We start from the raw sequence: 12586 nt of genomic DNA, 5'->3' as shown, positions 1-12586 counted from the left end.
TACAAAGTATGCTAGGCCTGTCATCTAAGGATAAGCTGTCATAAGTTTGTAAAAGTGCTAAACAAAGAAATAACTAGCAAACATTTCTTTGATTCTGTCTTAATGACATTATTTGAATTGTGTACAGTGTCTCTTGTGTTTCTATCAAAGTAGCAAACTCTGATACAATTATTGACTGAGCTGAGTGAAACATTTGTGTAGATCTGAATGAAACTGAAGTGACTTTCCACATCTTTGTTTCCTTTTTTTTTTCTTTCTTTCAATTAACTAGTGCTGGCAGTGCAGAGGTCTGCTTCAGTGCACAAACCGGACAGAGCTGACATGCTGTCCTCTTCAGGACACAGAGTGACACTGCACCACATTACTGAGTCAAACATAGCCACACCAACTACCAGCCTATTTGTTGTCAGAGACTTTCTACCAGAAACAAGGCAATCATAATGTTTTACTTTTATGTTACAAATTGTTTACACATGATATTTCCCCAGCCACATTTTTTCAGAATTGTCTTTGTGATATGATGAATATCTACTATTTTATATTTAGGTCTATTGCAATTTCTTATCTTATATAAAGATTGATCTGGGAAATGCATGACGGATCTACTCTTTTCTATTAGGGTTGGTTCTCCACATGAATGCATGCGCACTGCATATGCCAAATGTGACACAGCAACTTTGAGCTAAACATCAGTTGTGAGTGACAAAACTATTGCATGAGGCTATTCAAAGTGTCAATTTAAATTGCTTCTGTACTTTTACCATCCTCTTGCATCCATGTTGTTTGAAAGTGTTGCTCTACATGTACATCATGTAGATGTAGCTAATGGCTGTGTTGTTGTTCATGTGGTCATCATTTAGACAACACAGCAAAAGACAACAACACAGTCAAACAACACATCTGAACATGTACAAAACCACAATGGGATGATACAACAACATGATTTGTCACATTATTTAGGTGAAAGACAGTGTAGGCCTTCATGTGGACATATAATTGGCACAAGCTGAATAGCACTACTGCTATCCAAAAGCTTAAAAAAAATATATATATGCAGGCTACACTAGATATTCTTATTCAGCATAGGATCTTTCACTGCTCAAATGGACACTTGTTTTTGGATGGACTTTAAAAATGTGGACTTATCCTTTAACTCCAGTGCAACCAGAACTCCTATGCTGCAATAATACTTAATTTAGTTTGCAGTAATTTGATTACACACAGAAATAGACTCCATGTCAGAACGACATAAACTCAAATAAAGGCATAAAACTAGATTTTGACCCAAACCCCTCCACATGACAGGAGCAGGTTATTAGTGATAATAGATAATTAATCATTCTGAACCCAACTTAATTTATAGTTTAGTTTAGTGGTGTTAAAAGCTTCACATATTTGTCACTATAGATCAAATAACCAAACCCAGAGGAGATGGGTGAACCTGGGCTCCTCGGGGTCTTGAGGACTGTTGCCCCCTTTGCCCCCTTTGTTAATCCAGCCTTGGACACCTCACCAGGATCCCTGCAGCCAACTCTGTGTCTTGCTCAAGGACACATCGGCAACAGCCAGCAGGGCGGATGCTGCTGATGTGGGACCAGATTGACTATAGCCTAGGCTACTCACAACATATAAATCAGTGAATGAAATGTTCCCCAAAAAAGACACGTTTTGCGAATGGAAATAATGGTGGGATGATGTGTATAAGTGATAGCCTAGTTGCCTGTGTGGCTGTTTGCAGAGGGCGGGGGTAGCGCCCCCTGGCGCCGCAGCTCGCGCATCCGTGACGTCAATTCAGCACTGGGAAAGAGACAGCTCCCTCCCCCAAAAAACCCAGCGCGCCTCACGTTGCATGGGTCCCCGGTTATTGATAACACAATTTGCCCGCTGGGATCCATCCCAGTAGCGTGAAACTCGTGGATATAGAGACTGGAAACACTAGAGACATCCCGGACCGAGGAAAAACAACGATTCGCTCGCTATCGCCGACAAATAGAAAAGCCGAGCCCACCCCTTCACTTGACAACGCGGCATCAACCAGGCAGAAAGGTATGGGAATGTCATACTATCCGGTTAAATGCTGATTGAATAAGAAATCAGGTATCACAGGACGGTGAGCTGTGATGCCGTTGCTCGGTGCGGTGGTAGCGTTCATGCCGCTCGCACTGCACCAATGAACTGATGCTGCCAAGAAACGAATCATCGTCGATGAATGCTAGAAAATCATATTTGTGCAGCGAGAAAGCCCACATTACGAAACATTTGTGTTGATGCCAACATTGAGTAAATGTACAGACGCTGCGGCAGTTTCACTTGGCATGGACCATAGTAGGCATAGGGCTTGCAATTCATGCACGTCGGCTATGATGCTGCTGAGTGTCATCATCACATCCTCGGTTATTTAAAGATTGATCTTCCTGCGTTTGTGCGTGCACGAGTGCGTGTGTGTGTGTCTGTGTGCGCGCGTGAGTGAGTAAGTGCGTGTGTGTGCGGTTGGGTGTTGGTGTGTGTGTGCGTGCGTGCGTGTGCGTGTGCGCGCACTGCTCCTTCGCACAGGCCCGGTGGTTGTTTATTGCCCGTTTTTTCACGTTCTCATTTCGCTCAGTCGCCGTGGATCTTCTCATGCAGTGGTGCAGTGCAAGACATGGAGCTGCTCTAGGATATGTGAATCGGGTACATGTGTCACCCCCACCACCACCACCACCACCGCCCCCCACACACACCCCCTCCCTCCCCCCTTATGCACGCACGCACGCACACACGCACGTAGGCTTACATACGTACACACCGGGGTGGTTATGCAATTGGTCATATTCTTCTGATGCACACAATGCTCTTCACTTGATGCATGACTAACGACATATGGGAGCTGCTGAGTAGCTGAGCGGTGATGCTGTCAGGCACTGATGATCCTCAGAGGGACAGTTAAAGAACAGGTGACAGTCACGGGCCGTGGACTGCACAACCCAACCTCCTCTGCTAGATTCATTCATAAAGCCCATCTCCACTCTGGGTGATGGCTCCACTGGGCAGGCTGGTTTTTCCCATTCACAGACACTGAGATGAGGCTTTACTGCATGATTCAGACACAGTTTAGGTGTGGAAATGGATCGACTAAGTGGTTAAACTGGGGGACTGGCTAAATGCCCAGCTCACAGCATGTGTTTTTTTTCTGTTCGGCTTTTATAGCTCGGATGAAAGAAAAAGTTAGTGTAAAGTCTGCTAACTTCTTCAAAGATCAAAAGAGGCTCCAGCATGAGTCATTTCAGCACCGGACAGCTCCTTTCAGGCGTGGAGCTGTCCAGTGCTGAAATGAGTCCACATGTGTTGAAGAAAACTTGAAGATTACACATTATTCTAATGCAGTTATTGTCATGAATCTTCTCCTGCAGGCTTGTTTCTCATCTTTCCATCCCACCTCCACCCTAACCTGCTGTGTTGGGGAAACCCCTGATGAGTGGGACCTGTATCCATGAGCCCCGTGCCCCTTCCCCCTCCCTGTCAGGCTTCAGCACCCCCATCTCAGAGCCCCCCTATCGAAGACTCGATGGAGACACCCCTGCCTGCACCCCCGAAACGGACCTGACCCCCACACAGTGTGTCCTCCGTAACGTGCTGTCCATCGACACCGGTGGACAGGTGGCGCCGGGCGGCAGCAGCCCCACTCCCAGCGATGGACCCTCAGCCCACTTTGACAACAGCGTGCTAAAACTACATGAACATGAGGTCTGCCAGTGTGGCGGCGGGGCCGAGGCAGGGCACAGTCCAGAGGCTGGCGCTGTTCGGAGCCAGTCGGAGAACATTAGGCTACAATCAGGAAGTGGAGGATTTTTGGAGGGACTGTTTGGCTGCCTAAAACCAGTCTGGACCATGATTGGAAAGGCCTACTCCACTGAACACAAACACAGCCATGAAGGTATGTGAAGAGAATAACAGTCCGCCTTTGAGTTCAAATACCACAGGACAAAGAAAAGTTTGAGATTTGAAAATGTAATTTTGTCATTTAGTATTATACCAGTATTATGGTGACTTCGCAACCATGGAGATGCACAATGGGAAATTGATATCTGAGCTTGAAAGAAGCATTTATACTATTTACTAAAGGAGCGATACCATTGCAACAATCTAAATACACTGCACCACAAAAAGCCTTAATCTGAAATTCTATTTATGTAAGGTAAAGTATTGAAGGTAAAAGTACTTGTACTCCTACCAGAGACTGACATTTTGTTATGTGTAGCTTGTTGAGCTAGAGTTGGTTTTGGCCACTTTATGTACAGTGAAGTAGGGAGATGAATAGAAGAGTATGAAATCTCAAATTTGATGACCTTTCTCTAATCTTTGCTTTTTCTTTCTTTATAAAATAGTGGATAATTTGGGCCTTGACCAGCTATTCAAATAAAACTAAGATGTGAGTTTTAAAGAGGAAGAATTACAATTTGATGAACTCATAGACATCTCAAAAGAGGTCACAGCTACAGTACATACTTTTTTTTTTAAATGGGAGGTTAGGTATGCATTATTATGATTAATGTATCAAGTGTAAAAGTCTGAAAGAATTTGTCAGATAAATGCAGCGGAGTTGAATAGTGAAGTGGAAGAAAATAGAAATATTCATGGCCATGTATTTCACATTGTCCTTCAGTAAAATGACTTATTCAATTTCTTAGAGCTCCATTATTTCCATTGCTCTCTGACTGCCACCATGTCCCTGGCTGGCAGCATGACTGTGTTTATGGGTTTGTCGGCCCGGCTCATTCACAGTCATCAGCCACAGTGAGTCTTCACAGCTGGCCAGGGGAGCAGCGTCATGTGAATCTGCCTCCGCCGCAGCTCTCCAGAGATGTGGACACTTCAGTGGACCTCATGAAGAATTGATCTGCCTGTCTCTTTTATTCTGCCCGGCTCGTCTCCCTCTTTAGTGACCAAGCTCTCTTAGTCATTTAAGCAGTGTCACTATGACGGTTGACAGACAGATCAGACTATAGCATAAGTGGATTGTCATTTTTCTTCAATTTTTCCCTTATCTCTGGATAGCAACGGCCACTGTCCTCTGTCAATATACCATTTGTTTGAACATGGCAGGTGCTTTGTATGATGTAATTGTGGCCTGCCTGCCTATTCGATTGTGTAGCATGGACCTAGAATTTGCTCAACAATACTCCTGCCTCCTCCTTGTCCAAGCTGGCAAGAGCACATATTGACATTTGGAGACACTGCAATGTGTGATGGATATAAATTAAGTGATTACTCAAAGGGTGCCACTGAGAAAATCAGTCTCCACCCTTGTGTTAATCCTGTTTAAATTCTCATAATCTCACATTTACTCACTGAGTTTTTTTGTCTTGTCGACGTGTTGGTCTGCGTTTAGAGTCCTGGGAGGTTCCTTTCGAGGAGATCTCGGACCTCCAGTGGGTGGGCAGCGGGGCGCAGGGGGCCGTCTTCCTCGGCAAGTTCCACGGAGAAGACGTCGCCGTGAAGAAAGTGCGGGACATCAAAGAGACCGAGATCAAACACCTCCGCAAACTCAAGCACCCCAATATCATTACTTTCAAGTAAGGGGAAGTCGTCGTGACATCCTACACAGGGTCTTGTATCACTATAAGAAGCTTTTAACTGCATTAATCCCACTTTAATATAGTGCTTTGCTTTTCCGGTTGCATGTTGTAAGTCATCTAAACCGCCTTCAACTTGTTCTAGGGGCGTGTGCACCCAGGCTCCTTGTTACTGTATCCTGATGGAGTATTGCGCCCAAGGTCAGCTGTATGAGGTGCTGAGGGCGGGCCGTAAAATCACACCCTCCCTCCTGGTTGACTGGGCCATGGGCATTGCGGGCGGCATGAACTACCTACATCTCCACAAAATCATCCACCGAGACCTCAAGTCCCCCAAGTGAGTCACCGCCGCTGGGCTGCCGGGGAAAAATACAGCCAACGCAACACCCTGAACTTTCACCGGTGACTCTTGATTATTTCAGTGTAAAATTCAGTGTCGTCTCACCTCCGCAGCATGCTGATTACACATGATGACCTGGTGAAGATCTCTGACTTCGGCACCTCGAAGGAGCTCAGTGACAAGAGCACCAAGATGTCGTTCGCCGGCACCGTCGCCTGGATGGCTCCTGAAGTGATTCGGAATGAGCCGGTGTCAGAAAAGGTGGACATCTGGTAAGTCTGATAAATATCCACTATTTTTTTCCCCCTTTTCCCCCCACTTTTAGTGACACACGGCTTTTCTTCACTCTGTGCGGCATTTATCTTTAATGCTCTGCAGTAGAAGTGCAGATAATGTATCAGTGTCGCTGGAAAATGGATAGTTTGTGAGGTCATTGCTTCAAAGCTACAGAGAGCTCCATATATTTCTTGTTTTGTGAGTGTGTGACTAGTTCTCAAGTCACCTCAGCGAGACCGAATAACTAAAACGTAACTTAACTTTAAGGTCGTTTGGAGTGGTGCTGTGGGAGATGCTCACCGGAGAGATCCCGTACAAAGATGTGGACTCGTCCGCCATCATATGGGGTGTGGGAAACAACAGCCTGCAGCTGCCCATACCGGAGAGCTGCCCGGATGGCTTCAAGATCCTCCTCAGACAGTGCTGGTGAGCAAACGTCTGGGAATGGACAGTTGGAATGAGAGAGAGAGAAGAGTAATGAGCACAGCAAGTCTGGGGGGTTTAAGGACTTTATTGATTTTACAGTTCATTGTGAATGTACACAGCTGTCTTTCTCATTCCGGATTCGCAGGAACTGTAAGCCCAGGAATAGGCCCTCTTTCCGTCAGATCCTTCTTCATCTGGATATAGCATCGGCCGATGTGCTGTCCACTCCGCAGGAGACGTACTTCAAGTCTCAGGTATGATGCTGCAGCCGCTATGACTCCCACAGCACAAATGACAGGAAATGTTACAAACATGGATGTGCACAAATAGATAAACAGGCATGATGTAATGCAGTAATCAGACATTAACTGCACTACAAAAATAAAGCTGGCTTTAATGTCAGCTCCGGCTAGACACAGCTGGTTAACAGAGACGTGCTCTCATCAGGCTGAATGGCGAGAAGAGGTGAAACAGCACTTTGAGAAGATTAAATCTGAGGGTACTTGTCTCCACCGCCTCGATGAGGAACTGATCAACCGACGCAGGGAGGAGCTCAGGTCTCTCTTTTCTTTTTTTTTCTTTACTTGTATCCCATCATCTCATGTCATCTCAGGGCATTTACCCCGTTGTATCAAATTAGTTGTAACCAGTGGTGATTTCACTATGTTGGGGCTTACATGCATGCTGCCACTTTCCCTCTGTCCCATTTCTCCATGTCGCTCCTTTGTCCGCCCCGTGGATGAAATAAGTGCCTGGAGTGCACGTCTATTGTAGAGGATTTGGATTCTTTCATGCGGATGCACAATGACATCAGCAGCCTCTTTTCTTTCTTCTCAGGCATGCGTTGGACATTCGCGAGCACTATGAGAGGAAACTGGAGAGAGCTAACAACCTTTACATGGAGCTCAGCGCGGTCATGCTGCAGCTGGAGCTCAAGGAGAAAGAGTTGCAGAGGTAGGAGTACAGGGTTGAACGTTTTTTTGTAAACTAATAAAGGCACAGTTGCATTAACACTTTGGTGTGTTTTTGGTCATTTCTCTCCAGGAGAGAGCAGTCATTGGATAAGAAGTATCCCGGCTTGTTTAAGCATCATAGCTCCAGACAGAGCAGCTCTTCCAACTCCATGGACAAACTCATCAAGAAGAGAAACGTCCCCCAGAAACTGCCCTCAGGAAAGAGGTGAGAGATCTCATTTCAGTGCTTATTTGATAAAAGTTTGATACGGAAAGGGGACGAATGAATATTCATTACACTTGTGGATTATAGTTGTTGACTAATCCCTCCTACTCTTTCAGGCCAGACATCCTCAAATCTGAGGTAATCATTCCCAAAATGGACTCCTCTGTAATGCAAGTCACTATCCCAGCCTGCCCCAACAGAAGCTCCACTTCTCCCAGCCGGTCTCGGAGGGTAAAGACCCGTCACCGCAAGCCCGGCAAGGGCAGCAGCGGGGACCTGGCTGGACTTAAGGCGAATCAGTCCTCCCCTAACAGGGACACAACTGCCCAGGCCAACAGCTCGACCACCAACACCTCCAAGCAGCTCCTGGAGCCGTCCGCCGCCCTGCGGGGCCTCAGCCACGAGCAGCAGCAGAGGCAGCTCTCCTCCTCCAGCCCCGACCTCATCTGCACCACGCTGGAGGCGGACGCCCAGGGGAAAGGGGAGGCCTCGGTGGGCGGGCTGGAGAGAGGGGGCAGCCTCAGCGCCTCTGCAGGTTTGTTTGTTTGTTTGTTTGTTTATTAGATCCCCATTAGCTGCTGTACAAGACAGCAGCTATTCTTCCTGGGGTCAAACCGTCTTACAAACATTTCTGTTTCAGAATTTAACACAGAACATTCAACATAGATCATCATCATTCATACAGTGGACAACAGCAACACAAAACATAAAAAAAGCTCACATCTCATTTACAAACTGTTCTTAAAGTACAAAGAAACAGAAATCATGCGTTGTTTGTGACATGCAACTGTCTCTGATGGTCATAGAGTCACTCCCTCTTGTAAAAACAAATACATCTTTAGTCCCTGTTTAAGGGATGACTAAAGAGGCTGCACTACCTTGTCGCATCAAAAATCTCGGCAAAGAATTCCATGCAACCATCGCTCTATAATAAACAGTTTTTTGTTTTGCGTTTGCTCTACAGGTCTAGGGGGGTCCGAGGCGGGCGCGGGCGGTCTGGATGATCTCACAGAAACGCCTCCGCGCAGCGACACCCCCAGCGAGGACGCCGCGTCGTTCCCGTTCTCCAGCAGCCCGGACTCGCCGTGCGGGAGGGGGGCGGCGGCGGGACGGGGGTCTCTGGGATCTCCGCGCCTGCCTCACGACGGGGAGGACAAGGAGGAGGGAGCCGGCGCTGTGAGGTTGCCGCGGGGGGCGTCGGGGGGGATCGGGAGTCAGCACCTCACACCTTCAGCCATCCTCTACAGGGCAGCTATCACACGCAAACAGGTGCAGTGGAACAGAAACACCTGTTGTCGCTCCTCAGGACTCCTTTACTGATACTTTGATCATTTCTCACCGGTTGTGTTTTTCATGTTTCTGACTACAGAGGCGTGGGGTGTCATCAGAAGAAGAGGAGGGTGAAGTTGACAGTGAGGTTGAGTTACCACGGAGACGGTGAGTAACTGATGTCCTTCGTCACTGAAAAATTCCCTCAAGCTATCCTCCCTCTCTGACAATCTGCTGACTTATTCTGAGATCTAAGAACTGTTTTCAATTCACGTCATTCCTCCGCGCCGTTGATTTTGACGCCTACTTTTCCCTCCAGACGTCCGACCAGCATCAGCAAGTGCCAGTCGGTGTCCACCTTCAGCTCGGAGAACCTGTCGGTGTCGGACGGCGAGGAGGGACACACCACCGACCACTCCCACAGCGGCACCCCAGACGTGGTCAGCACCAACACCGACGACAGGTTGGACGACCGCAGCGACGACCTCCTCTCTCAGGGGTCGGAGATCCCCGCGGACAACACCGACCCCGCGCACGCCTCCGACGGCCTGTCGGAGAGAGACGGAGCCCTGGGCCAGGCCAAAGCTCAGCTGGACGCTGGGCAGAATCCCAATGAGGTAAAAAAAAAAAAAAGCAGTTCCCCAGAGGATCGTGTGTGTCAGTTTGAGTCATATGCTGATGTGAAAGCACCAACAAACAGTGGTGGAACTGTATTCATGAGGAATGTTGAGATATTGTACGTAACGGTTTATACACTGCCCGTCCAAAAAAAAAAGTCACCTCCTGGATTTAACTAAGCTAATAGGTCAGAGCCTTCCATTGGATAATGTATGGATGATTATGTTTCAGCTGGCAACAACTTATTTAACCCTAACTGATGCAGTCTCATTTCTTAAACAACCATGTTGGAAAGACACATCCTGTGGTCGTGGAAGAGATGTTAATCTGTTTCAGAAGGGTCAAATTATTGACATTACTGCATCAAGCAAATAAAACATCTATGGGAAGGAGACTGCTGAGACTAGTAAAATTGGGTTAAGACCTGTCCAACGCATTATTAAAACTAGAAGGATAGTGGGTTGGTTGGTTGGTTTACTTTATTAATCCCTCTGAAGGGAAATTGATTGTCACTCTGTACGCACAACATCCAACACACAATACTACAACATGACAAGCATTGACAACTCAGGCAGTACAATAAGTGCAATGCAATGCATTACTCAGCATAGCACACAACAGAAAACGACAATAATTAACAACAATGTTCATTAAAAAACTTCACTGCAGCATCATCTTTAAGGAAGAAATGTCAAGAGTCCAGACCTTAACCCCATTGAGAATCTCTGAAAAATTAATGCAACTCTGGATGGAAATAAACATTGTGACAGTGCAGAAGCTTATTGAAATGATGCCAAAGCAAATGTGTGACGTAATCAAAGCTAAAGGCGGTCCAATGAAATATTAGAGTGTGTGTCTTTTTGTTTTGGACGGGCAGTGTATTTTATGTTATGTAAATGTCTGCTCCACTACATCTATATAACAGCTATTGTATAGTCACTTCTTATGTTTGATGTAAGAAGGGTAGGCAAAATAAGCTGGAGCTTCAACCCACAGCTTTTTGGTCAAGGTACACCCATGAGCCTCCATAGCGTAGCTCTGAGCAGCTCGCAGCTCTGCTCCGCCATTCTAAAAATAGCTTGCACCGACAATTAAAGGTAACGAACCTACTGCTATGACTATAAGGATTATGGCAATGGGCCAATTTTCCAAAATGTTGAACTATCCCTTTAAATCATATGTGTGTATATATTGTTGTTTATCTATGTGTTCACTTGATTCTACAAGTTAAAAAAAAGACCAAAAACTCACTAAATTAAACTAAACATCAAATTTAAAACTTCAAGACAAAAATTGTTAAACCTCTCATTCCCAACATTTTTGACCCTTGACCTCTTAATAAGGGTCTTTTCTAGACTTTTCATATGTCTCTCCATTCTCAGATGAGGTAAAAGAGGTTAAATGATCCACATCTTCTTTTCTAAAACATTTATCATCTCATGATTGACGCAACCACACCTTATGCTCATGCTTTGACCCATGCCTTGCGTTGGGAACAACTCCACCAACCAGCTCCACCTTGTGCAGCTACAATGGCAAACACTGCTTGTGCATTATTGCATCAGTATTTCAATAAATCTGTCAATTAGATAATGTGTAATTCATTCAGTACCTTTCATTGATACTATTATTTTGTATTTTTGCTGAAGTAAGATTTCAAATGCAGGACTGTGTTTGCATCGTTGTTTTTGATACTTTCACCTGCGTTCAGGATCTCAACACTTCTTCCACCACTGCCACAAATGCATCATGTTGGTTTTAAATCATGTGTGACATTGTTTTCCCTCTTCTCTCTCACTCTCTCCCCGTTCAGAGCCGGGCCCTGTGTGATGACTCTGACTGCGACAGCGCTGAGCTGGATCAGTCAGGTAGTGGAGAGCCCAGCCGCCCCCCCAGTGCTGGAGCATGGGTACCGCCATCTCAGTCCTATCAGGGGTCTCCACAGGCGCCACATACAGGACCTCCATAGATCACTGGACACTAGCAAAAGACCTCCAGCTACCCTACAGTGAACAACCGTCACAGGCGTACACCAATCTGTCAGTGCAGTACATTACTGTTGTCATGAGGGATCACACCTACTACACCACTCAGACTATGACAAGTCGACTTATGGTGTCTCATAAGTTTGTTGGCTGGCAAACCTACATCAGATGACATAGGGCATTTGTCATAACCTGACATCAAATATTTTTGGCAGCTTGTGACATCAGATAAATGTCATTTAAGTTCAGTAGGGTTTTTTTTCTAGGCAAAATAGTTACCAAGGTAACCTTAGCCACAGCTCCAGTTCAGCAAAAACCCTTTCACAGACGCACGCACAAGAAGATACCACACTTGTAGTCCTTTAAACACTCTAACCCTCACTCTGGGAGCATCCGTTATGATACTCCACACACTAATGCATCAAATACTAATGAATAATAATGTAAATATCCAATACATACCACATGAGAAATATCTAACTTTATTTTATTTGTAAGATAAAAAAAAAAAGTAAGACTAAACAGTATGCAGCCCTGTGAACAAATGCATGACTACATGTTTATAATTTATGGTTCGAATGTGTCCGTTTTATATTTTGTGAAAGTTTACACTTTTTTAATCCTGAAAGTATTACTTGAGTTATTTTGGGTTTTTTTGTTAATAAATGTCAGCACTTAAGAAAAAAAAAAACAAAGTCAACATGGAATGAAAAATCTCACCAGGACATGGATCATGATGCATAACTAGGGTTCTCAGTAGGTGATATATTTTTTTTTACCCTCCTACTACTGAGTTTCAAATACACACGAGAAAAGTGTGAGGTTTTTATTAAGCTTATCAAGTTTGTGACCTCTGGGGTTCACTGAAAATGCACTTATACACTCAGGTGCCAGTTCATTAGGCACACCTTGCTGGAAATAATGCAAACTAAACAACGATC

The 12586-nt window shown here is 45.5% G+C and overlaps 1 protein-coding gene across 1 annotated transcript; it reads left to right on the top strand.

Moving 5' to 3' along the window:
* Positions 1-3450: 3450 nt before the first annotated feature.
* On the top strand, positions 3451-11629 carry map3k12 (mitogen-activated protein kinase kinase kinase 12; the record flags this gene model as incomplete). Its single annotated transcript, XM_083974784.1, has 14 exons — positions 3451-3913; positions 5369-5552; positions 5698-5889; positions 6006-6164; positions 6436-6594; positions 6740-6848; positions 7042-7151; positions 7432-7548; positions 7639-7773; positions 7890-8308; positions 8738-9042; positions 9143-9210; positions 9362-9659; positions 11474-11629. The coding sequence occupies 14 exons, from the start codon at positions 3451-3453 to the stop codon at positions 11627-11629; spliced, it is 2874 nt and encodes a 957-aa protein (XP_083830910.1).
* Between the last annotated feature and the right edge of the window lie 957 nt (positions 11630-12586).

The sequence above is a fragment of the Trachurus trachurus genome (assembly GCF_905171665.1).
Source record: "Trachurus trachurus genome assembly, chromosome: 7".
Lineage (NCBI taxonomy): Eukaryota > Metazoa > Chordata > Actinopteri > Carangiformes > Carangidae > Trachurus > Trachurus trachurus.
Note: the sequence above shows the minus strand (reverse complement) of the source record. Positions and strands in the feature narration are given on the sequence as shown.